This window comes from Trachypithecus francoisi, unplaced genomic scaffold (genome assembly GCF_009764315.1).
Source record: "Trachypithecus francoisi isolate TF-2019V2 unplaced genomic scaffold, Tfra_2.0 Lachesis_group10, whole genome shotgun sequence".
Taxonomy (NCBI): domain Eukaryota; kingdom Metazoa; phylum Chordata; class Mammalia; order Primates; family Cercopithecidae; genus Trachypithecus; species Trachypithecus francoisi.
The window spans coordinates 107773831-107800572 of NW_022681455.1; the positions used below are offsets into that span (position 1 = coordinate 107773831).

Sequence of the window (26742 nt, forward strand, 5' to 3'; positions counted from 1 at the left end):
GAAGGGGGTGGAGCCAAGATTAGTCCCCGAGTGCGCGCGTGGAGGTAACCACTGCCGGAGGCGGGGCCGGCGCTAGCCACTCACAGGGCCCGCTGGGAATCCCGTTAGTTCACTGGCTAGGAGGGCGGGAAAAGCCGAGCTCGCGCCCCGCCTTCGAGAACGCGCAGAAGGTTGGAAGGCTTTCTTAGGTCTGGGGGTAGAGAGGCTGCATTCCCTCTGAGGGGTGTTAAGGCAGATGGGGTAGAAGTTTCCTTAGATAGTGGCCAGCCAGGTCTCTCTCAGTTGAGGGACAAGATGGCCCTCATTCCTTCCATATGAGGGATGAGTGCCTATGGTTTCCTCATTTAGGGAAAGCAGTGAGAGGGGTCCCTTCAATTTGGAGCAAGAAGTGAGAGTAGATTCCACCCAGTTTGAAGGAAGAGGTGGGATCAGTTCCCTTTAGTTGTGGGAGGAAGAGGGAAGGATGCCCTTCAGTTTTCAGGGAAAAGATTGGGATGAGTCAGTTTGAGGGGGCAGATAGAACACGTTCCCCTCAGTTTTGGAGAAAAAGTGGGATGGGTGCCCCTCAGCTTGAATGAAAAGTGGAGACGGTCCTCCTCTGTTTGGGGCGAGATGAGCCGAATGCCCCTCAGATTTGGAAAAAGTTGGGTACATCCCGCCTAGTTTGAAGGGAATCAGGAGGCTGGGTTTTCCATAGGTTCCTGTTAGCTTCATGAAAGAGATGAGACAGTTCTCTGTAGTGTGCTGGAAAGGGAGGGCCAGGTGCCTCTTGGTTTGGGAGATGAAGAACAGCCTCCCTCTTCGCCTGGAATGAGCTGGGCCAGTCTGGGCCTTGGGGTTTCTGGGACGTTGCGGGCAGCGTTGTCCATCACTGCTTTGGGGAGCGTCCAGTGCGCGTGCGCAGCTCAGGTCCGGGCGGGGGCCGGCAGGGGGTCCCCGGCTTGGGAGTGCGGCGCGGAGGGCGGCCAAACACTGTCCCCTGCCGTTTGCACCCGGCCACGCCTGGGCCCCAGGGGGATGCTGCTCGCCGCCCAGCAGCGCTGGCCGAGGAGGAACCGTGCCCCTCCCGTCCTGACCGCGCCCCCCGCAGACCCTCGCTCTTCACGCTGCTGGCTGCCCCGGGGGGCCGTGGCCGCGCACCGCTCTGGATCTGGTGGCGGCGGTTCTGGGGAGGTTTGGGGGCGCGGACTCGAAGGAGTAGGTTGTGGAACTTGGGGGAGAGCTGCATTGGGGAATTTCCGGAGCTGGGACTGATTTAGGGAGGAAAGAGGAGGGAGTCCCCGACTACGAGAGTCCGGGGCAGGGTCTCGGAGCCCGGACCTGGCTTGGGGGTATCGCAGCCGGGATTGGGGGGAGCGAGCCCCACGTGCCTGTGACGCGGGGGCGCCCGGTAGGTGGCGGCGGCGACGCGGGGCCGGCGGCCGTGCGGTGCCGGGAGGGCGGCTGGGCAGGCTGCAGGATGCTGCGCGCCGCCCTGTCCCTGCTCGCGCTGCCCCTGGCGGGGGCGGCCGAAGAGCCCACCCAGAAGCCAGAGTCCCCAGGCGAGCCTCCCCCAGGCTTGGAGCTCTTCCGCTGGCAGTGGCACGAGGTCGAGGCGCCCTACCTGGTGGCCCTGTGGATCCTGGTGGCCAGCCTGGCCAAAATTGGTGAGTGCGTGTGTGCGTGCGCCAGGTCGACGGTCAGCTGCGGACCCGCCCCCAACACCCCCACCTCCTCGGTCCTCAGATTGGGGCTGGCTTTTTGCACGGTGCTGGGACTTAGGTTTGGATTCCACAAATCCGAGCTCTCGCCCAGTTCCTGCGTCGCCTCCTGTGGGTCCCTGGTCCCTGTCTTCTCCCCTGGGAGCTCTGAGGATTTGCCTTTCTGAAGGGCTGTCCCTCGCTCTCCCCAACTCCATCTGTAGGCTCCTTTGCCCTCTCCGCTCCCCTCTTCCCCTTGCAGTAGGCCCTCTTCAGTCTGTCTCCCCACCAATCCCCAGCCTCTCAGAAGCCTCTGTCACCGGTGAGGACGTATGGGGACATTGAGGGGAGGGTGTTCTCCCACGAACACAGGCATCCTGGTTCTGAAAAAGCAGCCTCCCCTAGAGACCACGTCCGAGTGTCCATTCCCTTAGGAAACTACACTGCCACTTTTCCTCCAGCTCTGCCTTGCTGCCCACTTAAAGCTGCTGCCTTCTTGTGCCTGTGTGTGGGGATCCCCCAGCCCGGTTCAGGTCCACATTCTTCCCACTTCAGGGTATAAGAAACTTCCATGTATCGGGGCCTTTCTGTGTGCTGCCTACCCTAGATGCTTTCATACATCCGACCTCTTCAGTCCTGACAGCATTGAAGGCTGTGCTTCAGACTTCTTTTTCCCTGAATAGAGCTGCTTTTGCTTGCATCTGCTCCTTCCTCCTCCCTTCTGAGCAGCCAGTGGTCCCTCCTCCCACCAGAGACCCTCCTCCTTCTCTCTGTTGTGCAGGCTCTGCTGTGGGGGTGACTAATTATAGCTGAGCGTTGCTACTCTCTCCCCATGGATGCCGGCACAGCCTGTACTCCAGTCTCACCAATACAGCCTTCATGGAGGAATCACCCAGAGCCTAGAATTTGCCCCCTTCTCCACAGAGACACTACTCGGGGGTAAGGGGGCTGGGCAGGAACAGAACTTTCCACTCTGCTGTGGCAGCCTAAGATTAATAATGGAAAGTGGAACTCAATATGCCTTCGGGGAGCATGGTTCTATGGGGCTTAGATCACAGGGCTGGGGTTAATGCATAAACAGATGAAGATGAAATGGGGTCCCTGAAGGAGAGAAGTGGAAGACCAAAGTAGTAACAAGGACAGAGAGATCTATGACCACATTTACCTTAGAGGCCCAGCAGCAATGACAGTAAGAGTGAAAGGAGCCTCAGATTTGGAGCCAGCAATTGGGTTTGCTGAGAAGTCTGTGAGTTGCAGAAGAGTTCCTGTCTTAGGGCTTATAGCAACAACTGTAATTTTCTCCATAAATCATGGTTCTTTTTCTAGTTTGGATGACATCTCCTATGGAAGTGGGAGAAGAGAGCCTCCTTTTCACAAGCCAAAGAAAATCCTAGAATGAGAGAAACGGCAGAACATTCAGGAACACCTTCCCCCAGCTTCATTGCTAGACTTTTTCCCTTTTATTAAACAAATATTTACATAGAACTCACTATGTGCCAGGCACTGTTCTAGGCCCTTTGGGTACAGCTTCCAAAGGGCACTGTCTTGGCATAGGGTCTCACACAGGCTAATTTAGAGGTCCACTTCCCCAACACCCCAGGGATCATGTAGAGAGAGATGTGTTCACTTGTGGTCTGAGGACATAAAGGAGAGCCAAAGAGTTTATTTTAGAGGACAAAAGTAGGAGTGGCAATAGTGTTAGAAACCCTTTTCTTCTCTCCTCCTACAGACAGAACTGTTCTATTTAATTAACATTTGGTATGTGTCTAACATACTATGTGTCTGACATTATGCTAGGCACATTTGCATACTTTATATCATTTTATCCTCACCCTTGACGCTGGGTATTTTTCCTATGTTACAAAAGAAGAAAATGAAGTAAGTTAAATAATTTGCCTGAGATCACACAGAATGTGCTAAGGCTGGAAGAAGACCTGGAGATCTTCTGACTGCTAAAGCCAAAGTTTAAAAAACTACGCAGTCCTGAGTGAGCCCATATAATGGAAGGCACATTGGGCTAGGAAGTCTACATGGCTCCTAGGAGGTATAATATACATTCTGGTCCAGTTAAGGAGTGAGGACATTATAACGGGTAACATTTATTGAGTGCTTACTGTAAAGTAGTGTGCTAAGTGCATTTGAGTAGATTGTCTTTTTTTTTTTTTTTTTGTGACAGAGTCTCACTCTGTCACCCAGGCTGGAGTGCAGTGGCATGATCTCAGCTCATGGCAACCTCTGCCTCCCAGGTTCAAGTGATTCTCCTGCCTCAGCCTCCCAAGTAGCTGGGACTACAGGCACCCGCCATCACGCCCCGCCAATTTTTGTATTTTTAGTAGAGACAGGGTTTAGCCATGCTGATCAGGCTGATCCAGAACTCCTGACCTCAAGTGATCTGCCCACCTTGGCCTCCCAAAGTGCTAGGATTACAGGTGTGAGCCACTGCGCCCCACCTGCAGACTGTCTTTTTTAATGGTCACAATAATCTCACGAGATCATTATTGTTTTTACTCCCATTTCGCTGATGCGAAAACTGAGTCAGAGACGTGAAGTTATTTGCCCTAAGATCACAGAACTAGGCTTTGAATCCAAGCAACTTGTCTCCAAAGGCCCTGATTTTTACAACTATCTTATATATGAAAAGATACCGGGTAGCATTTGCTGAGGTTCAAATAATGGCTATGGATAAGGGATGTCAGAGAAAGGTGAGGTCCCCTGAAGATGAAAGTATAAATGAAGGGACATTGCTAGAAGGGGAAAAAGCACTAAAGGCCTAGGTTACCATAGTGTGACAGATGACTTTGACTGCAGAAGAGGGTTTGTAGCCCTGGAAATTGGAAATTCTAGAAATCTTACATATTTCTCCTCCCTTGGTCCCAGTCTTAGAAGGTTGGCCAGGCGCAGTGGCTCACGCCTGTAATCCCAGCACTTTGGGAGGCCGAGGCGGGCAGATCATGAGGTCAGGAGTTCAAGACCAGCCTGGCCAACATAGTGAAACCCCGTCTCTATTAAGAATACAAAAAAACTGGCCGGGCGCGGTGGCTTAAGCCTGTAATCCCAGCACTTTGGGAGGCCGAGACGGGCGGATCACGAGGTCAGGAGATCGAGACCATCCTGGCTAACACAGTGAAACCTCGTCTCTACTAAAAATACAAAAAAACTAGCCGGGCGAGGTGGCGGGCGCCTGTAGTCCCAGCTACTTGGGAGGCTGAGGCAGGAGAATGGTGTAAACCCGGGAGGTGAAGCTTGCAGTGAGCTGAGATCCGGCCACTGCACTCCAGCCCGGGCGACAGAGCAAGACTCCGTCTCAAAAAAAAAAGAATACAAAAAAACTATCTGGGCATGGTGGCGCATGCCTGTAGTCCCAGCTACTTGGGAGGCTGAGGCAAGAGAATCATTTGAACCCAGGAGGTGAAGGTTGCAGTGAGCTGAGATCGCACTATTGCACTCCAGCTTGGGCAACACAGTGAGACTTTGTCTCAAAAAAAAAAAAAAAAAAAAAAAAACCAAATCTGGGAGGTCATAGGCCTGTTTGTGGGAGGATATTCCATAAACTGATCTATGCTGCACTCTTTTTGCATTGCAGTGTTTCACCTGTCTCGGAAAGTAACATCTCTGGTCCCTGAGAGCTGCCTGCTGATTTTGCTGGGCCTGGTGCTAGGGGGCATTGTTTTGGCTGTGGCCAAGAAAGCTGAGTACCAGCTGGAGCCAGGCACCTTCTTCCTCTTCCTGCTGCCTCCTATTGTGTTGGACTCAGGCTATTTCATGCCTAGCAGACTGTTCTTTGACAACTTGGGTGCCATCCTCACCTATGCCGTGGTAGGCACACTCTGGAATGCCTTCACAACAGGCGCTGCCCTCTGGGGCTTGCAGCAGGCTGGACTTGTAGGTGAGTGACCCTGAGACCTGGGCTTTGCCAGACCCATCACCCCTCTCCCTTCTCCTCAAGCTCTGGAGGTCCATGCTGGTGTAAGCCATGCCCTGAAAGCTCCATCCTAGGTCCCTCCCTCTGGAGTGCAAGGCAGTGCTCCCAATGGGGTTCAGGCCTCATCTAGGTCTCTGCCAGTCTGGGCTTCTGCAGCATAACAGCTGAGCAGGAGCCTGGCTCCCAGCTGTGTGTGGGCTGCCAAGGCTGGGGAGCCTGCGTTACCACTCTATTGCCTCCTGCCCTCTGTTACCACATTGCCACTTGCCAGCCCTGCTCCCCTGAGGCACAGCTGCACATCATTTCTGCAAGGGCCTTCTGTCCTGGCTCTCCCCAGGCCAGGTCAGGGGAGTTTTCTGTTTTTATTATTATTATTATTTTCTTAACTATATGTTGTCTATAAGAAATTCATTATTTTAAAACATTTATTTTTTAAATAAATAAATATAATAGGTATTTAAAAAATAAATAACTATTATAAATCCATCAAATGCTGGCACTATGCTGGGTTTTCTCTCCTTACTTATCCCACTGACTCTTCGTAGCAAGCCTTTTGTGTAGTTTGTCACATTTAGTGGATGAGGAAATAGAGCCCCTTACATTTGTTTGCTATCAGGTCCAAGGTTAGCAGAAGAGGTCCGTTTTTGTTGTTGTTGTTGTTGTTGCTTGTTTTTTTGAGATGGAGTCTCACTCTTGTCCAGGCTGGAGTGCAATGGCATGATCTTGGCTTACTGCAACCTCCACCTCCTGGGTTCAAGCAATTCTCCTGCCTTAGCCTCCTGAGTAGCTGGAATTACAAGCATGTGCCACCATGCCCGGCTAATTTTTGTATTTTTAGTAGAGATGGGGTTTCGCCATGTTGGCCAGGCTAGTCTTGAACTCGTGAGCTCAGGTGATCTGCCTGCCTCGTCCTCTCAAACTGCTAGGATTACAGGCATGAGCCACCGCACCTGGCATCAGGTCTGTTTTACTGAGGCTCTTTGCCTTTAGGTTGCCCTCTCTTGCTACCTTCTTTATTTCCTAACCCAAGAAATTCATTCAACCCTCAAGGTTGATGATTCACACTTTTTCCAAGGTATTACAAGAAAACGTTTACCATTGCTACCTGGGACTCTAACCTGCTTTCCCTATTGAGGTAGTGAACTATTTGGGGCAGGAAGGGAAGGGAGGATATCAGATCATAATAACAGTAATAGATAATAATATCTTTTGGGTGCTTACTATGTGTTAGGCATTGGCTAACTAAGGAAATTTTATTAGTCTCAATTTAGACATGGAGAAACTGGGGGTCATAGAAATTATATGACATATTCAAGTCCCATCTGTGGTGCTTTTCTTACTATATTCAGTCCTCCACCCCTGCTGAGAATTGTGTCACATCCCTTTGGCTGGGAACCACAGGTATGGGAAAAAGCACTCTTTTGTTATTCTCCCTAACAAAAATAGTTAGCAGCCAATTTCCATTTGCTGGTAGTTATTGTTGCTGTTGCTACAGTGTTTTTTCCCTATTTTTTTATTTATTGTTTTTTTGAGACTGAGTCTCACTCTGTCACCTGGGCTGGAGTGCAGTGGCACAATCTCGGCTCACTGCAGCCTCCGCCTCCCTGGTCCATGTGATTCTCCTGCCTCAGCCTCCCAGGTATCTGGGATTACAGGCATGCACTACTGCACCTGGCTACTTTTTGTATTTTTAGTAGAGACAAGGTTTCACCATTTTGGCCAGGCTGGTCTTGAACTCCTGACCTCAGGTGATCCAGCCTGACTCGGCCTCCCAAAATGCTGGGATTATAGGCGTGAGTCACTGTGCCTGGCCTTTTTCCCTATTCTAAATGGCTGGGTTGAGTTTTGAAACAATCTTGTGAGGCAGGCAGATGAGGAGGCATGGCTAAGGTAAGCCATATGACGGTGACGGAATCAGCATCATACAGTTGGTAAGTGGCAAAGCCAGGCCTTAGGCATAGGTAGTCTCTTGATCTGCAGGCTGATGCTGTCTTTGCCAGCCCAAGTCCTCTTTGGGCTTCCTTGTTGTATCAGCAGGGGTGGAGCCTGGGCTTGTCTCAGGGCGTGCTGCAGGAGACTGGGTCGTCTTCAATGACTGGCCTGTACTACATGTGTCCCTTAATAGCCCCTAGGGTGCAGGCTGGCTTACTGGACTTTCTGCTGTTTGGGAGCCTCATCTCGGCGGTGGACCCTGTGGCCGTGCTAGCTGTCTTTGAGGAGGTGCATGTCAATGAGACTCTGTTTATCATCGTCTTTGGCGAGTCCCTGCTCAACGATGCAGTCACCGTGGTGAGCGTGCTCAGCTAACTGCCGTTCCCTGACCCCAGGCTGCATGCTCTGACCAGCTAGGGGTCTGTGCAGACTCAGACCCTTCCCGTGGGTCCCCTGGGGGGCAGAAATATGCTGTCTGCTTTTACTGTCTCCCAGCAGTCCCAGTTGCTGCCTTCCCGCCTCACTGCTGACTCTCCTCTTCTCGCTCAGGTGCTGTACAAGGTCTGCAACTCCTTTGTGGAGATGGGCTCTGCCAACGTGCAGGCCACTGACTACCTGAAGGGAGTCGGTCAGTATTTCCCTGCTCCCAGCTGGCATTGGAGGTCTGCCTCCCCTGGGTTGCTGAGGCCCTCCCACCCCACATCAGGACAGAGGAGGCTATTCGGGTTGCCTCATCTCCTCCACTCCTCTATAGATAAATGGGGTCTGGGAGGGGCTTGCCAGGGATCCTGGCTCTGGGTTTTGAGCCCCTGAAAGTACGGTGGGCATCATCTCTCACTCCCTGCCAGGCAGCAGTCTTGTCAGCCCGGGTAGGGTCCAGGCCAGGGGTCATGCTGACAACCCACTCCTCCCCCAGCCTCCCTGTTTGTGGTCAGTCTGGGCGGGGCAGCCGTGGGCTTAGTCTTTGCCTTCCTCCTGGCCCTGACCACACGCTTCACCAAGCGGGTCCGCATCATCGAGCCGCTGCTGGTCTTCCTCCTCGCCTACGCAGCCTACCTCACTGCTGAAATGGCCTCGCTCTCCGCCATTCTTGCGTGAGTTCTGGGGGCCTTGCAGGCAGATAGCTGGGAGGGGGCACTGGAGATGGTTGCCCCTTATAGGGACACAGGCAGGAACTTCAGGAGTCCATAGATTTCCCTGAGCCTTTGTTGTAGTGGGAGCCTCAAACTCTCCTGGGGAGTCAGTAAACCTCAGGCAATATTTCAGGAGCTGCCTCCAGAACTGTCCTCAGCACCCTCAAACTCTCTGGGTATAGGCTGGGCTGGAAATAGACTTCAAGGCCTGGGGCCGCCAGCTCTGGAGGCCACAGCACTTCAGAAGGTGCATCAGAGAGCCCGCTAGTCAGAGCACATTCCTCCCACCTTCCCTTCCAGGAGACACTGAGTGGGAAGCCTGGAGATCTGGACAATTAGCCCAGCACTACCACTCAGTCTTCAGGCCTCCCTGGGCTTCAGCTTTGAGAGTCTGACATCCTGTGATGGGCAATGCCCCCTCCTGCAGTATGCTCAAACCCCAGAGGCTGAGCACCCTGGAACCCTTCCCCACTTGCCATGTCTCTCCATCCTCTCCCAGGGTGACCATGTGTGGCCTGGGCTGTAAGAAGTACGTGGAGGCCAACATCTCCCATAAGTCACGCACAACTGTCAAATATACAATGAAGACTCTAGCCAGCTGTGCTGAGACCGTCATCTTCATGCTGCTTGGCATCTCAGCTGTGGACTCTTCTAAGTGGGCCTGGGATTCTGGGCTGGTGCTTGGAACCCTCATCTTCATCCTGTTCTTCCGAGCCCTCGGTATTGCTGGCACCCTCTGCTTTCCCACTCTCCTTCCTGTCCCGCCCCTCCCCACAGCTCATCTCCCCATCTGAGTCCACATCCTTGTCAATTCCTAAGCCTCCTCTTGTTGCTCACTTGTCCCAGTCCCTGTTAGACTTCAGCCCAGATACGTGGTGCCATCCACTCCTGCGTCCTCCACTCCCAACGCTTTGCTCCCACTGGCCTCCCTCCCGCTGTAGGCGTAGTCCTGCAGACCTGGGTGCTGAATCAGTTCCGGCTAGTCCCTCTGGACAAGATTGACCAAGTGGTGATGTCCTATGGGGGCCTGCGGGGGGCTGTGGCCTTTGCTCTCGTCATCCTACTGGATAGGACCAAGGTCCCTGCCAAGGACTACTTTGTAGCCACCACTATTGTAGTGGTCTTCTTCACAGTCATCGTGCAGGTGGGAGTGCCCACAAGGCTGGGTAGGGAGAGGGTCGGGCAGGCCCTGGGGAAGTCTTGAAGCCTATGGGACAGGGGCTCCTCTTCCCACTGGGAGATGGAGGGCCCTGACTTCCCAGACCTTGAGTGCAGTGGGGTGGGGGTACTGAAGCTGAAGCCTCATTATGGGGAGAGAAAGGCAGCAGGGAAATGAATAGGAATAGGGCAGGGCTCACCTCCTGCCTGTCCATAGGGCTTGACCATCAAGCCACTGGTCAAATGGCTGAAGGTGAAGAGGAGTGAGCATCACAAACCCACCCTGAACCAGGAGCTGCATGAGCACGTGGGTACCAGAACCCCAGCCCTCACCTGTGCCTCTCGACCTTCTCCTATTTTGGGCAGAGTCCTGATCCAGTCCCCCTACCCACCCCCCTTCTAGACTTTTGACCACATTCTGGCTGCAGTGGAGGACGTTGTGGGGCACCATGGCTACCACTACTGGAGGGACAGGTGAGGGAGCTGCCCCGAGGCTCCTTCAGCAGCAGCAGCCCCACCAGCCAGGGAAGCATGGGGGATGTGCCACACTTCTGAGAAGGGACAGAGCCAGGTTCAGGCTGGGTGACCTCTGCCTGAAGCCCCTCAGTGGCATCCCAGTGCTCTCAAGTTAAGACAAGGCTCCCCAGCGTGGCCTGCTTGGCCCTGCATGGTTTGGCAACTGCCAGACTCCAGCCTCGTCATGCTCTGCTCTGTCTTTGACTGTCTGCCTGCTAATTCCATGGACCCTGCCTTATAGCCTCAGGACCCACCATGCTCCCCCAGCCTGGCCACTGGGACCTTCTTTCTACTAGAACACTCCTTCACCTCCCTCTCACTTACTCAGCTTCAATTCATCCTTCACAACTCACCATAGGCTTCAATTGTTTAGGGAGGCCTTCCCTGGCCTCCCTGGCTAGGACATACCCGTGTCATATTCTCTAATTATCCTTTGTAGTTCTTGTCATGGTTGCAATTTTACAGTGATTTGTAATAATTTCAATTACTGTCAGGCTTTCCCATGACACTGTAAATTCCATGAGGGCAGGGACTAGCCTTGAGATTCTCTCTGGCTGAGGCCCATATCTAAAAAGCCAGGCCAGTGCTGACAGTGTCCTTGCCCCGTCTGAGGAAGGGCCACCTGGCCAGGCCTTGGGAATGGGACTCAGGGCTGGGCCTGGCATCCTCTGTAGGTGGGAGCAGTTTGACAAGAAATACCTGAGTCAGCTACTGATGCGACGGTCAGCCTACCGCATCCGGGACCAGATCTGGGATGTGTACTACAGGCTCAACATCCGGGATGCCATCAGCTTTGTGGACCAGGTGGGCCAGCAGCTACCAGGTGGGCCAGTGGTGGGTAGGCAGATGGGCAGCAGAGCAGGACAGAAAGGGGTGGTAAGCAGGCTGGCCCTGAGCAGGGAGTTGGGAATTCCCAGCTGGCTCCATGGTCTGGTGAATTGGCAGCGGCAGGAAGCAGCTGGGTCTGGTGCTGACATTCAGAGTCTGGCAGACAGTCCAGAGAGGTGGGAAACAACTGGACTCTGGAGTCAGCAGATGTGGCTCAACCATTATCACTTCCAAGCTTGTGACCTTGGGTAAGTCACACTCTCTGAGCCTATTTCCTTAGCTGTAAGAAAGCAGGCATAAGAGGCTGGGCACAGTGGCTCATGCCTGTAATCCCAGCACTGTGGGAGCCTGAGGTGGGTAGATCACTTGAGGTCAGGAGTTTGAGACCAGCCTGGCCAACATTGTGAAATCCTGTCTCTACTAAAAATACAAAAACTAGCCAGGCGTGGTGTTGCATGCCTGTAATCCCAACTACTCGGGAGACTGAGGTAGGAGAATCGCTTAAATCTGGGAAGCGGGCTGGGCGTGGTGGCTCACACCTGTAATCCCAGCACTTTGGGAGACCAAGGCGGGTGGATCATGAGGTCAGGAGTTCGAGACCAGCCTGGCCAACATAGTGAAACCCCGTCTCTACTAAAAATACAAAAACTAGCCAGGCATGGTGCTGGGCACCTGTAGACCTAGCTACTTGGGAGGCTGTGGCAGGAGAATCGCTTGAACCCTGGTGGAGTTTGCAGTGAGGTTGCAGTGAGCTGAGATTATACCACTGCACTCTAGCCTATGTGACAGAGTGAGACTCTGTCTCAAAAAAAAAAAAAAAGAAAAAGAAATCTGGGAAGCAGAGGTTGCAATGAGCCGAGATTGTGCTACTGCACTCCAGCCTGGGTGACAGAGTGACTCTGTCTCAAATAAAAAATAATAATAGGCCAGGTGCGGTGGCTCATGCCTGTAATCCCAGCACTTTGGGAGGCCAAGGCGGGTGGATCACGAAGTCAGGAGATCGAGACCATCCTGGCTAACACAGTGAAACCCCGTCTCTACTAAAAATACAAAAAATTAGTCGGGCGTGGTGGCGGGCACCTGTAGTCCCAGCTACTTGGGCAGCTGAGGCAGGAGAATGGCACGAACCCGGGAGGCAGAGGTTGCAGTGAGCCGAGATTGTACTACTACACTCCAGCCTGGGTGACAGAGCAAGTCTCAAAAAAAAAAAAAAAATAATAATAATAATAAAATAGAAATCAGGCATAAGAGTACTTATATTACAGATTTTGTGAATTCGATATGTAAAGTGCCTAGCACAGTACCTGGCATGTCAAAAGAGTAAACTAAGTGTTCATTATTATTATTTTCTTTATTACCCCTGACTCCTGGGCAACCCTCCATCTGATTGCCGGCTGAACTTGGTCTTGATTCCTGCAGGGAGGCCACGTCTTATCTTCCACAGGTCTCACTCTGCCTTCTATGCCCAGCCGCAATTCTGTGGCAGAGACTTCTGTTACCAACCTGCTGTGAGTCCTTGAGCCCCTTCCCCTTCCCCTTCCTCATATTCCTCTCCATTGTGCCCTCTCTCTGAATCCCTTCTGGGGGAGATTTGTCAGCATCTTTGCATCTGCCCTTCTCCTGGCCTGTGCCTCCTGCCCCCTCCCCAGCACATGTGTCCCCTGCTTCCGGCAGGAGGGAGAGTGGCAGTGGAGCATGTCTGGATCTGCAGGTGATTGACACGGTACGCAGCGGCCGGGATCGTGAGGATGCTGTGATGCATCATCTGCTCTGCGGAGGCCTCTACAAGCCACGCCGTAGGGTGAGAGCAGGCAGCATCGGGATTTTGAGGGGGTGGAGGTGGTCTGAGGAGAGCTTAAGAGGCAGTTGGTGCCAGCTTGCTGGAGAGCTGCAGATGCCCAGCTAAAGAGTGTGGGTTTCAGCCGGGTGCAATGGCTCACGCCTGTAATCTCAGCACTTTGGGAGGCCAAGGCAAGCGGATCACTTAAGGTCAGGAGTTCGAGACCAGCCTGGCCAACATGGTAAAAGTGAAGCCCCATCTCTACTAAAAATACAAAAATTAGCTGGGTGCAGTGACACATGCCTGTCATCCCAGCTACTCGGGAGGCTGAAGCAGGAAAATCGCTTGAACCCGGGAGGCAGAAGTTGCAATGAGCTGAGGTCTCACCACTGCACTCCAGCCTGGGCGACAGAGCAAGATTCCATCTCAAAAAAAAAAAAGTGTGGGTTTTACCTCATCAGTAATAAGAAACCTCTGCTTTATTTTTATCTTTTGGAGAAAGGGTTGACGCAATACAAGCACTGTTTAAGGATACCTTCTCTGGTAGCAGAGTGCAGATCAAATTGAAGGGGGTGAGTTGAGAAGCTGGGAGAGCCAGTTGGGAAGCTGAAGTGAAATATTGTGGATTAGGGCTGGGCAGTGGGAAGGCAAAGGGGCACATAGGCCTAGGTGATTGGCTCTGATGGTGAGAGGAGGCGGAGACAGAGTACTGGGGGCCTTGAGGGTCACTGGAGAATGATGGGGTCACAGACAGAAGCAACAGCACTGAGGAAGCCTCCTAGACCAGCTTAGCCTATGGAAAGTGGGCATCTGTTTTAAATAATGGAAGTTAGTCCAATGCAGATCATGAAGCTTTACAGCTGGAAAGGCCCAGCTCATCCAGGAGAAAATCTGTTGCAACCCCACAAGAGGGCAGCAAGCCATTACCTTGCACCTTTCTAAAATGGGAAGCCAGCTGTCACCAGTTCTGGCAGTTTCAACAATCAAAGCTCTTACTATTGTTGAAACAGAATTGGCCTCCTTTAACTTGCACCCACTGGTCCTGATTTGACTCTTTGCAGCTCTGCAGAATAAATCTTCTAAAATTTCAAGACAGTTCCCTTTCACACAGGCTGTCTTGCCCTCAGGCCAGCATCTCTTACCTCCTGGTATGTCTTCTCTGAACTTAAAAAAACAAGACCCAGAATGGAAGTTGCTATTCTAGCTGTGGCTGGCCAGGGAAGGACCTAGAAGCTCTCTCACCATTCTAGTTCTAGAACTTGCTATTTCTCTTCCCACAGCCCAAGATCCCTCCAGCCTTGGCTCACCACTCTGGGGCCCCACATTGTCCTTAGAAGCTGCTAAACTCCCAGGTCTTCCTCAGTTAATGGCTGGCAGACCCTGTCTCACCTCAACCTATGGGGTTTTTAAAAAACCTTTCTTATTCAAAATTCCAATAGAGCGAATAAAATAACTCATATTGATCTATCAACCAGCTCTGAAAAATCAGTGCATGATTAATTCTATTACATTCTGTAGCCCTACCCCATCCTGCCCACACTTTATCTTTAAACAAACTCCAGACATCATATCACATCATCTCAGAATATTTCAGTATGTCTCTCTAGGTGGCAAGAACTCTTACATCCAGTCAGTATTCAATAAGTATCTTTTTTCCAGCTGGATGTTCAAATCAGGGTCTAAATAAGTCCACACTTAGCATTTGGGAAATATGTCTCTTTGTTTTAAAAAATCTATAATAGTTCTTTTTCCCCTCTCTATCTCCCTTGCTATTTATTTATTGAAGAAGCTGGATACTTTGTCTTGGAGAATTGCACATTTTCTAGATTTTGCTGACTGTGTTCCAGTGGTGTTGTTTAACATGTTCCTCCGTTCCCTATATTTCCTGGTTGTTAAATCTAGAGGCCTGATCAGATTCAGGGACATTCAATAGGTATGCTATATATTTTCTGTGGTGTCACATCAGGAAATACATAATGATTTGGTGTGTGGGGTGTGTGTGTGTGTATGTGGTGTTTATGTATAAGATTGGTCAATGGGTTCAGTACAATCAGTTCATGTGTAGTCTGTTTTTCAAAAATCTGGAATAAGTTTGTGTGTATCCTGTTAAATGTCATCTTATTTGCTTTAGCCCATCATCCCATTGTTTGGTTCCTATGTCTGCCACCAAATGTCTCCTTCTTAGATTGATATCATCTGAAAATTTGTTAAGCCTGTTAACTTTGTATTCATCCAAATCCACATAAACATGTTGAACAGGATAGAGCTGAGGACAGAGCCCTGTGGCATGCTACTAAAGACTTTCCTCCAGACTGACATGGATCAAGCATTTTTGGGGTATAGTAACTCAACCAGTTCTGAATCCACTTAGTATGATAACACAATCCACAATTTCTCATGTTCTTCATCGAAATATCATTAGAGAGAGACAGAGATATCTAGTATGCAGTTAGAAAGATTACAGTTTAATAGAGAGATAAGGGCTGGAGAGAGATTTGGAAGTTCCATATCAGGTTTTGTCACCTGGCTACCATAGAATCCCCTGGGGAACTTCCTGGCTTCACCTGGAGATTCTGATTTTGTAGTTTGGAGTGGGACTAAGAATCTGTGTTCTTACTAAGTTCCCCAGGTGATTCAAATGCAGCTGGTCTGATGACTGATGTTGGGGGACCACAGATCTGTATCACTGGGATAGCTGGGGCGGAGAGAATGGATAAGTTCTCTGGGGAGAGTGTTTCGTGGGGCGGAAGGAGGGCTAAGGGTAACACTGAGGAGTGTACATACGAGAAAAAGAAAGAGAGCCAAAGACAAGGAACTCTTGGAGAAGCAGTGGCAGGTGGTGCCTCAGGCCTGGGGCAGAAAGAGGGTTAGATGCTATGCAGAGGCCTGGCTAGCACCTAGGCAGAGCCCACAGCACTGGTGACCAGCGAGAAGGCAGCACTGTGGAGTTGTGGACCCTGGAGTTGCATTTCTGGTATTTAAGGAAGTAGTGGGTAGGAGAGAAAGTGTCAGAATCAAATTATAAAAGTGTAGCAGCAAAATGGAGACAATGGTGTTCAGGGGAAGACTTTCTTTAAGGAGGCAAGGGCAGGAGCTTGAAAACAGAGGGGAGGGAGCCAAGTGGTGAGGGAAGGAGTGAAGATACAGGAGAGTGGATAAATAGGAGGCAGCAGGAACTGCTGGAGGCAGGAAGGAGGGAACTGAGCAATGTGGAGGCTGGGGCTGGGCAGCGATGAGCCTTGTGAAGGAGATGGACCCCTTCTCCCCAGGAGAGAGGGTACCTCCTGGTGCACAGTTAGAGGAGGAGGGCAAATGGGAGACTTGAAGGGGGCTCTTAGAACTGGTCCAGGGAAGCAGAAAATATGAGATAAAGGGACCAGACTTGGGATATGAGGCAAGATAAGATGATTTGGCAGGCTCTGGGCAGTATTTCAGGGGATTACCAGTAGATGATGAAAAGCTCCTAAGCAGGGAGGGTAGAGGCAGAAGCAGTCTAGATGAGTGTGTAGTGGATTTGGTGTTGGTAAGGGTTAAAAAGAGCATGGCCAGGCGCAATGGCTCATGCCTGTAATCCCAGGACTTTGGGAGGCCAAGGCAGGCGGATCACCTGAGGTCAGGAGTTTGAGACTAGCCTGGCAACATGGTGAAATCCTATCTCTACTAAAAATACAAAAATTAGCTGGGCATGGTGGTGGGCACCTGTAATCCCAGCTACTCAGGAGGCTGAGGCACGAGAATTGCTTGAACCCCAGAGGCGGAGGCTGCAGTGAGCAGAGATCGTGCCATTGCACTCCAGCCTGGGTGACAAGAGCAAAATTCTGTCTCAAAAAAAAAAAAAAAAAGATGATGGGGGTGATCCTGAATTATTGGGACTGAGAAGGTCCAGGGTGTCAGGGGAGATAGTTATGAAAGTTCAAAGTGCAGCCCAGGATATCATGGTGGTGGCTGTAGAAATGGCTAGATAGGAGATTCCAGCTGGAGAAAGGATCCTGTGGTGTAACTAGAAGGGGGCAGGTAGGCTGGATGTGTGAGCGAAGCTCAGATAAATGGAGGTACAAAGAAGAAAATGTCCCCTATGTTGTCACAGTAGCAGAACAAGACAGAGGGTCACCTTCAAACCAGAGAGAATTGGGAAAGGTTGGCAAGGGATGGGGAAGGCCAGGTTTGGGGGAATAAGTTCTGGGATAAAGGAAGCTTTTCCCAGGGAACTGAGAACACAGTGTCTCTGGCTGGGTTCCTGTTGTATTTTTTGTTTTGTTTTTCAATCCATTGTTAATTCTGGAAAAGCTGGGCTGGCAGGGCCTGTGGTGAATATGTTGGGGTTGTGGCCTGGGGTTCCTGTGGGAGGCCAAGGCATCCATCCTCATAGCCAGGCGGGGCTGTCATTGCCAGTACAAAGCCAGCTGCAGTCGCCACTTCATCTCAGAGGATGCGCAGGAGCGGCAGGACAAGGAGGTCTTCCAGCAGAACATGAAGCGGCGGCTGGAGTCCTTTAAGTCCACCAAGCACAACATCTGCTTCACCAAGAGCAAGCCGCGACCCCGCAAGACTGGCCGCAGGAAGGCACGTCTTCCCTCAGGGACTCCTCTTCGGAGCTGGAGGCTGACAGCAAGCAGATTTGAGCCCCCAAGTGTTAGGATCCAGCTTAGGGGGACCCCCAGTTGGACAGTCCTCAGGGACTTGATGACCACAGAAGTTTGAGTTCCCTTTTAGATGTTCCTGGAGCCCCAGAAGTAAGGTGAGACCTTCAGAGGGAGAGCAGCCTCTTGACCATGTGGTCACCTGCTGGGAGGCAGCAGGGCCTCCTACCAAAGATGAAAAAGGCAGGAGAAAAGGAGATTCCTTTGAGGGCCAGCTCCATGAGCTCCTAAGTCAGCCCAGGCTGATGCATCCAGATTTCTTGCTGGGGCATGGGTCACTCTTGCCTGGTTGGCCAAGGGATGGTAGAACCACTGGGACTGACACAAATTCCCTCCCCTGCTGGGTTAGGAAAACTTGTCCTGTTGACCCCACCAGATGACAGGGTTGGGGTGGGAAGTCGGGGCCGAGGCTCAAGTTTTCTTTCTTGGTCCTCAGAAGGATGGAGTGGCGAATGCTGAGGCTACAAATGGGAAACCTGGAGACCTGGGCTTTCAGGACACAGGCAAGCAGGGAGCAGTGTGGGATTGAGGATGGGAGGGAGGAGGGAAAGGGCTGGGGCTTGCCAACCAGAATCCTGGAGGACCAGCTGTAGCGTGCGTTAAGCACCATGAACTGGGGCTCTTCCTCCAGGGACTTGATTTCCAAGTTGGAAATGTTCAAAGCAGTAATTAGACAATGTGTGACAGGAGGCATCTGATTGCTAACTATGGGTTACGGGCCCTGAGGACTTGGAAAAGGTGCCATGGAGAAGGGGGAGCTTGGTCTGGGCCTTGGAGGATGGGTGGACCCTGGGGCCCAGGGTCCTATCTGCAAAGCCAATTTTGTTTTGTTTTTTGAGATAGAGTCTCACTCTGATGCCCAGGCTGGAGTGCAGTGGTGCCATCTTGGCTCACTGCAACCTCTGCCTCCCAGGTTCAAGTGATTCTCTTGCCTCAGCCTCCCAAGTAGCTGGGATTACATGTGCACGCCACCACACCTGGCTAATTTTTTTTTTTGTATTTTTGGTAGAGACAGGGTTTCACGTTGCTGGCCTGACTGGTCTTGAACGCCTGACCTCAGGTGATCTGCCCGCCTCAGCCTACCAAAGTGTTGGGATTACAGGCGTGAGCCACTGCGCCTGGCTGCAAAGCCAGTTTTGTATGAGCTGAGTGTTGATGGGCCTTCCAGCAATCCAAGTGCTCATGTTTCCAGTGGATCGTCGGATTTGGGGCTGAAAGAAGAGGATGGGGGAGCTGGAAAGTGTAGTCCTCATGGCTTCCACTGAGGACTTAGCTTCCTCTGGTCGCCTCCTTGAGCTCTGCAGTGTCAACTTCTCTCCCTCCCAAGTCCCCACCTCTTAGGCCAGTGCTTGAAACAGCCAGAGAAGAAAGCAGGTGTCTCTGCCAACGTGTGTTCTGCCTAAGGAGACAGCGAACTGGTTTGGGACTGTGCAGTCCCAACAGGCAGCTGCCAACCCAGGCCACCTGACTCTGCTCTTGTCTCTGTCCAGCTGCTGTGATATTAACCATGGAGTCTGAGGAGGAGGAGGAGGAAAGCGACAGTTCAGAGACAGAGAAGGAGGACGATGAGGGGATCATCTTTGTGGCTCGGGCCACCAGTGAGGTTCTCCAAGAGGGCAAGGTCTCAGGTAATGGCTTCCTCCCTGCCCAACTCCCTTCTGGAACAAGCTGGTTTCCTTTCTCTTCACTCGTGGCCTCTACTGCAGACAACTCCCTTTTCCTATTCACTAGTTAATTCCTATTCACTAGTTTTCCTATTTCCTAGAATAGTTTTCCTATTCACTAGTTTATTCATGCCAGCATTTGTAGAGCATCTTCTTCATACCAGACGCCCAACATAGGTGATATTCAACTCTCACAACAACCAAGATGGGGAAACTGAGCTCAGAGAGATTAAGAGACTTGTGACTTGTCCAACATCACACAGTAGAACCAGAATTTGAAGCTGACTCATCTGACTCCCAAGCCCACGGCCTTTCTTTTGTAAATTTATTTATTTATTTTATTTTATTTGAGACAGAGTTTTGCTCTTGTCATCCAGGCTGGAGTGCAGTGGTGCAATCTCCGCTCACTGCAACCTCCAGCTCCCAGGTTCAAGCAATTCTCCTGCCTCAGCCTCCCGAGTAGCTGGGATTACAGACATGCATCCCCAAGCCTGGCTAATTTTCATATTTTTAGTGGAGATGGGATTTCACCATATTGGCCAGGCTGGTCTTGAACTCCTGACCTCAGGTGATCCACCCGCCTTGGCCTCCCAAAGTTCTGGGATTACAGGTCAGGTGTCAGCCACCATGCCCAGCCTTTCTTTTCCTTTTTTTTTTTTTTTTTAATGCCATTTTTGCATTGCTATAATCTTTTTTTTTTTTTTTTTTTTTTTTTTGAGACAGGATCTCACTCTGTCACCCAGGCTGGATCATGGATTGCACAATGGCAAGATCATGGCTCACTGCAGCCTTGATCTCCAGGGCTCAAGTGATCCTCCCACCTCAGCTTCCCGAGTAGCTGGGACTACAGGTGTGCACTAGCACACCCAGCTCTTTTTTTTTTTTTTTTGAGATGGGGTTTCGCTCTTGTTGCCCAGGCTGGAGTGCAATGGCGTGATCTCGGCTCACAGCAACCTCCGCCTCCTGGGTTCAAGTGATTCTCCTACCTCAGCCTCCGAAGTAGCTGGGATTACAGGCATGTGCCACCATGCCCAGCTAATGTATTTTTAGTAGTGATGGGTTTTCTCCATGTTGGTCAGGCTGGTTTTGAACTCCTGACCTCAGGTGACCCGCCCGCCTCGGCCTCCCAAAGTGTTGGGATTATAGGCATAAGCCAGCACGCTTGGCACCCAGCTGATTTTTAAAAATTTTTTGTAGAGATGAGGTTTCACTGTGTTGCCCAGGCTGGTCTCAAACTCCTGGCAATCTTCCCTCCTTGGCCTCCCAAAATGCTGGGATTACAGGTGTGAGCCACTGTGCCCACCCATACCCTTTCAAGGCCATGCTGCTTCCCTTTATAGTCTAGTGAGGAACAGGAGGTGGTGAGCAAACCATGGGCTCTGTTGAGACCCATGCCCTCAAGTAGAGCCCCAGGTGAAGGTGGCAGCCTGACCTGGGAGGGGAACCTAAATTCGTCAAAATGGAGTTATTGTGGACAAAAATACAGTATATAAGCATGTTTATGTACGTATAGAGACCTAATTCACTCATAATGTTAGTATCACTGATGGTTGGCACCCTCAAGTGTCTTTAAGATTTTTTTATTATAGAAAATTTCGAAATATACAATCTTAGAAGTATAAAATAAACTCCCATCTATCCATTATCCAGCTTCAACAATTACCTACTCATAGCCAATTTTATTTCACCTAAGCCTCACCTATGCTCCTCCCTCCACTATTCCTTTGATGCAAGTCTCAAATATCATACCACTTTATCAATAAATACTTCAGTATATATCTCTAAAAGATAAGGATTCTTTTTTTTTTTTTTCTTTTGAGATGGTCTCTCTCTGTCACCCAGGCTGGAGTGCAGTGGTGCGATCATAGCTCACTGCAGCCTTGAACGCCCCGGCTTAAGCAGTCATTTTGCCTCAGCCTCCCGAGGAGCTAGGACTACAGGCACACACCATCATGCTCAGCTATGTTTTTTTTTTTTTTTTTCTGGTAGAGATGAGGTCTTGTTATGTTGCCCAGGCTAGTCTTAAACTCCTGAGCTCAAGTGATCTTTACTTCTCAGACTCCTAAAGTGATGAGATGAAAGGCGTGAACTACCATACCTAGCTAGATAAGGATTTTTTTTTTTTTTTTTGAGTTAGGATCTCTCTTTGACACTAGGCGAGAGTGCAGTGGCTGGATCACGACTCACTGCATCCTCAACCTCTTGGGCTCAAGCCACTCCACTCGGCCTCAGATAAGGATTCTTGATGTGTGCCTATAGTCAACTGAGCCCAGGAGGCTGAGGCTGCAGTGAGCTATGATCACGCCACTACACTCCATCCTGGGCAACAGAACAAGACTCTGTCTCTTGGGGGCCAAAAAAAAAAAAAAAAAAGGATTATTTTAAAAATATATAACCACGGGCCGGGCGCGGTGGCTCAAGCCTGTAATCCCAGCACTTTGGGAGGCCGAGACGGCCGGATCACGAGGTCAGGAGATCGAGACCATCCTGGCTAACCCGGTGAAGCCCCATCTCTACTAAAAATACAAAAACTAGCCGGGCGAAGTGGCGGGCGCCTGTAGTCCCAGCTACTCGGGAGGCTGAGGCAGGAGAATGGCGTGAACCCGGGAGGCGGAGCTTGCAGTGAGCTGAGATCCGGCCACTGCACTCCAGTCCGGGCGACAGAGCGAGACTCCGCCTCAAAAAAAAAAAAAAAATATATATATATATATATAACCACAATGCCTTTACCATATCTAAAATCTGTCATCAAATATCATTGTTCAAATTTCCCTGGTTGTCTCTCTCTATATTTTTTTTTCACAGTAGGCTTGTTCAATGTCCCTTTTAACCTATAGCAGTGATTCTCAAAGGGGATGGTGGTGGAGTGATTTTGCTCCCCCAGGGGACATTTGGCAACGCCCAGAGACATTTTTGGTTGTCACAACTGGGGAGGATGGCCTTGGATTGAGGGGTAGAGGCGAGGGATGCTGCTAAACATCCTACAATGCACAGGATAACCCCCCACAGCAAAGGAGTAGCTGTCCCAAAATGTCAAGTGTCAAGTTTGATAAACCTGATCCATAGGTTCCCCCAAACCCCCTCCTTTTTTTTCTTCACAATGTATTTACTGAAGAAACCTGCTTATTTGTCCTACAGTCTTTCTCTGTCTGGATTTTGTTGATTGCATCCCCAAAGTGTCATTTAATATGTTTCTCTGTCCTTTAAATTTCCTTTAAACCAGTAAATCCACAGGCAGTGGCTCACACCTATAATCCTAGCACTTTGGGAGGCCAAGGTGTGCTGATCACCTGAGGTCAGGAGTTCGAGACCAGCCTGGCCAACATGGTGAAAACCTGTTTCTACTAAAAATAAAAAAAAAAAAATTAGCCAGGCATGGTGGCAGGTGCCTGTAATCCCAGCTACTCTGGAGGCTGAGGCAGGAGAATAGCTTGAACCTGGGAGGTGGAGACTGCAGCGAGCTGAGATCGTGCTGCTACACTCTAGCTTAGGTGACAGAGCAAGACTCCATCTCAAACAAACAAAAAAACTTCACCTCATCAATTATTTGGTTACTTTGAGGTACAGTTCACCCAGTAAATGCTTGATTCTTTCATTTATCAGTTTTCAGACCAAAGAGTTCATTCCCTAGCAGCCTCTAAAGGTGAATACCAAAGGTTTTTTTGTTTTACACTTTTTGTTGTTATTACATTTTAATATGCCAGATCTTTCAAGAGATACCATTTTACTTTTAATCATAGCGTCAATACATTTCACACATGTATTCAAGCAAGAAGCTTACTGGGCTGCTCAGGACTATATCAATGAACAGATACAGGCTGTGCTTTACTTTGGAGAGCTGGGGTGGTTGGTGGCCACAGGGATTCTTTCCAGGTTTCTTCCTGCAGAACCTCAGACTTCCTGTAATTCAGCCCCACTCCTGCAGTTCTGGGATTCTTAAGTCCCCTATGCCTCGTCATCCCCTTTGCCGCAAAGCTCTGGCCTCCTGTTAGGTTTGCATGAGCTCACGCTCCTGGACTTTGTCTCACCAAAGGGCTGTGGTGGGTACTCAGGCAGGACGCCTAGCAGAAAAATCTTTGGCCTGCAGCCTCCAGGTCTTTCTTTCCCTCCCTGGTAGCTGGCATTTCTCCCTCACTGGTTGGCTGGGATGGGGCCTGTCAGGAGGCTGTTTCAGAGACTGGTGCTACAGTAGGGTGAGGGGACTGGAGATGGGGCTTCCTTCATGCCTAGCTCCTGCTTTCGTTATCTTCTTCTTATTTTTTATTTTCATTTATTTATTTATTTAAAAATTTTTTTTTTTTTTTTGAGACGGAGTCTCGCTCTGTCACCCAGGCTGGAGTGCTGTGGCCGGATCTCAGCTCACTGCAAGCTCCGCCTCCCGGGTTCACGCCATTCTCCTGTCTCAGCCTCCCGGGTAGCTGGGACTACAGGTGCCGCCACGTCGCCCGGCTAGTTTTTTGTAGTTTTTAGTAGAGACGGGGTTTCACCGTGTTAGCCAGGATGGTCTCGATCTCCTGACCTTGTGATCCGCCCGTCTCGGCCTCCCAAAGTGCTGGGATTACAGGCTTGAGCCACTGCGCCCGGCCTTATTTTTTTAATTTTTTTTTTGAGATTGAGTCTTGCTCTGTTGCCCATGCTGGAGTGCAGTGGCGCGATCTCGGCTCACTGCAACCTCTACCTCCTGGGTTCATGCCATTCTCCTGCCTCAGCCTCCCAAGTAGCTGGGACTATAGGCGCTCGCCACCGTGCTTGGCTAATTTTTTATATTTTTAGTAGAGACAGGGTTTCACCGTGTTAGCCATGATGGTCTCGATCTCCTGACCTTGTGATCCACCTGCCTCGGCCTCCCAAAGTGCTGGGATTACAGGTGTGAGCCACCACACCTGGCCATTTATTTTTTTAGATAGAGTCTCACTCTTTTACCCAGGCTGGAGTGCAGTGGCGAGATTGCAGCTCACTGCAACCTCTGCCTCCTGGGTTCAAGCGATTCTCTTGCCTCAGCCTCCCGAGTATCTGAGATTACAGGCATGCGCCACTACACCCGGCTAATTTTTGTATTTTTAGTAGAGATGGGGTTTCATCATGTTGGCCAGGCTGGTCACTAACTGCTGAGCTCAGGTGATCCACCACTTTGGCCTTCCAAAGTGTTGGGATTACAGGCATGAGCCATGGCACTCGGCCGACTTTCCTTATTTTCATTTGTTCGATGAAAATAATGTTTGATTTCTTGAGCAATTACTGTGTGCCCGGCCTGTGCTAGGTGTTGGGGACACAGTGGAGAGTAAAACAGGCTGTGGTACTTCCCCTCAGCAAGACATTCATCAGATAATTGCACAAATGGACGGCAGATGGAAACTGGCATGAATTTATGAGAATGTGCTTATACTTGAGGTTTCCACTGTATTGGTAATGAGTTCATGTGTACTCTCTGTCCTCAGGAAACCTTGAGGTGTGCCCAAGCCCACGAATCATTCCCCCCTCCCCAACCTGTGCAGAGAAGGAGCTCCCCTGGAAGAGTGGGCAGGGGGACCTGGCAGTGTACGTGTCCTCGGAAACCACCAAGATTGTGCCTGTGGACATGCAGACCGGTTGGAACCAGAGCATCTCATCCCTGGAGAGCCTAGCGTCCCCTCCCTGTAACCAGGCCCCAATTCTGACCTGCCTGCCTCCCCATCCACGGGGCGCTGAAGAGCCCCAGGCCCCTCTCCACCTGCCTTCTGATCCACGCCCTAGCTTTGCCTTCCCCCCAAGCCTGGCCAAGGCTGGCCGCTCCCGCAGTGAGAGCAGCGCCGACCTCCCCCAGCAGCAAGAGCTGCAGCCCCTCATGGGCCACAAGGACCACATCCATCTCAGCCCAGGCACCGCTACCTCCCACTGGTGCATCCAGTTCAACAGAGGCAGCCGGCTGTAGCCCAGGGTCTCGGGGAGGAGCAGAAGGTGGAATCCCTGCAGGAAATGCTTCCTGGGCAGCGGGTAGAGCCCTTGCAACTTGACATGGGGCCAGAGGGGCCTGGGTTGAAGTAGTAATTGGGCTTCCTTGGGGCTAGAGGGGTCACCTGAGCTGGTCTTCACAGGGGCCTTTCTCACCACCTCCCTGCTCCTAACCCCTGCCACTTTCTGTTTCAGTAAGGCCTCTACTCTGGCTCAGGACCCAGTCCAGGCCTTCTACGGGCTAGGCCCAGAGACTTGGGTTGCTGCTCTCCCTTCCCTAGTGGGTTTTTCCAGGGACTCTATAGGCAGCTGCTCCTGCTCCCAAAGCAAGGGCATCATCCCTATTCTTCAGTGGATGCCAGCCTTCCCTGCCCCTACTCCCTCCCCAGCACTGGGTCAGTGGTGTCCTGGTAGTGAGGCTCCGTGAGAGGAACGGGGTGGGAGGTGGGGCAGGCCTCACCCTTGGGCTTTGCTGCCCTGTTGGGTCAGCTACCCATAGTCCATTTTCTAAGGGCAGTGGGAACTTCTGTCTCCACATCCTGCTTTAGTCCCTTCCCTTTGCTGCCAGGTATTGGGGTAATAGTTCCTCCTTTTCCAAGACCAAGGCCAGGAGGCTGGGCCAGGCTTCAGTTCAGGCCTGTTGCTTAACTGGGGTCACCTGGGATCTGCTGCTCTGGTCTAAGTCTGGACCTTTCTGATCCTTGGGTCTGGGTTTTTTGAGGAGGGGACATAGTGGCCTCTGGGCTGCAATGTCACTACCTGAACATCCCCAAACAGAGAAGGAACCCAGCATCTCAGGGCCACTGCTCCACTGCTCTGGGGGCTGGGATGCCTGGCTAAGCAGGGGCTGACAGCAGGTGACTTTCCAAGGGTCAGCACCTGCCTTGTATTTTGTACCTTGAACCTCAGATACATTAAACATCTCTCAGATGGATGGGGGTCTCGTGTCCATGTGTCAGAGCGTTCTTAGGGGTGGGCGGCAACGACAGGGGCATCTGGTGAAGGAGGTGAGAACCCAAATGCCTGCCCCAGGGATTGAGAACAGAGGGGAATCCCAAGCAGAACTGTTCATCCTTCTGGTCCCGTCATGTGTTCCCCAATACTTTCCCAATATTGTCCCCTTAGCAGGGGTCCTGCCATGGTGGTCGAGGGGAATCACTGTTCTGGCACGGAGTTACAGAACTAGAAGTCTACAAAGTGAGAAAGGCTAGCAGGGAAAGACCCCAGAGGTCAGGTGCCAAGCTGTCCTGATGCAGCACCTCACATACGTAGGACCAGATGAGCATTTCTTGAAAACCTGGATGCAGGTACAGGACACATGAACATAGGTGGCCTTTTGCACATAACAGATGGGAAGGCAATCTCAAGGGCTCACAGGATTTGGTTACCCCGAGTGTTTATTTTTTATTTTTGGAAACAGGATTTTGTTCTATTACCCAGGCTGGAGTGCAGTGTCACAATCAGCTCACTGCAGCCTGGAACCCCTGGGCTCTAGGAATATTCTTGGCGCAGTCTCCCAAGTAGCTAGGACTACAGGTGTGTACCACTATGCCTGCTAA

General features: G+C 51.0%; 1 protein-coding gene and 1 long non-coding RNA gene across 4 annotated transcripts; one reads left to right on the forward strand and one right to left on the reverse strand.

Annotated features, from left to right (window-relative positions):
- Nucleotides 1-76: 76 nt before the first annotated feature.
- On the forward strand, nucleotides 77-26117 carry SLC9A5 (solute carrier family 9 member A5). Of its 3 annotated transcripts, none has more exons than XM_033218769.1 (16): nucleotides 77-1646; nucleotides 5263-5565; nucleotides 7727-7890; nucleotides 8083-8161; nucleotides 8450-8627; nucleotides 9166-9386; nucleotides 9608-9810; nucleotides 10042-10131; nucleotides 10228-10298; nucleotides 11015-11144; nucleotides 12588-12676; nucleotides 12843-12969; nucleotides 17341-17511; nucleotides 18025-18091; nucleotides 19079-19216; nucleotides 24691-26117. In XM_033218769.1, exons 1-16 carry the CDS (start codon nucleotides 1460-1462, stop codon nucleotides 25161-25163), a joined length of 2691 nt encoding a protein of 896 aa, XP_033074660.1. In that variant the 5' UTR covers nucleotides 77-1459; the 3' UTR covers nucleotides 25164-26117. The 3 variants fall into 3 exon arrangements, with proteins under 3 accessions (XP_033074660.1, XP_033074661.1, XP_033074662.1); XM_033218770.1 differs by having other exon boundaries at nucleotides 8536-8627; XM_033218771.1 differs by lacking the exons at nucleotides 17341-17511; nucleotides 18025-18091; nucleotides 19079-19216 and having other exon boundaries at nucleotides 24691-24876.
- On the reverse strand, nucleotides 2840-14863 carry LOC117087945. The gene is made up of 3 exons (XR_004438952.1): nucleotides 14256-14863; nucleotides 12527-12645; nucleotides 2840-3069 (listed from the first exon to the last, which is right to left on the reverse strand). It is a non-coding gene; the product is annotated as an uncharacterized LOC117087945 (long non-coding RNA).
- Nucleotides 26118-26742: the final 625 nt, after the last annotated feature.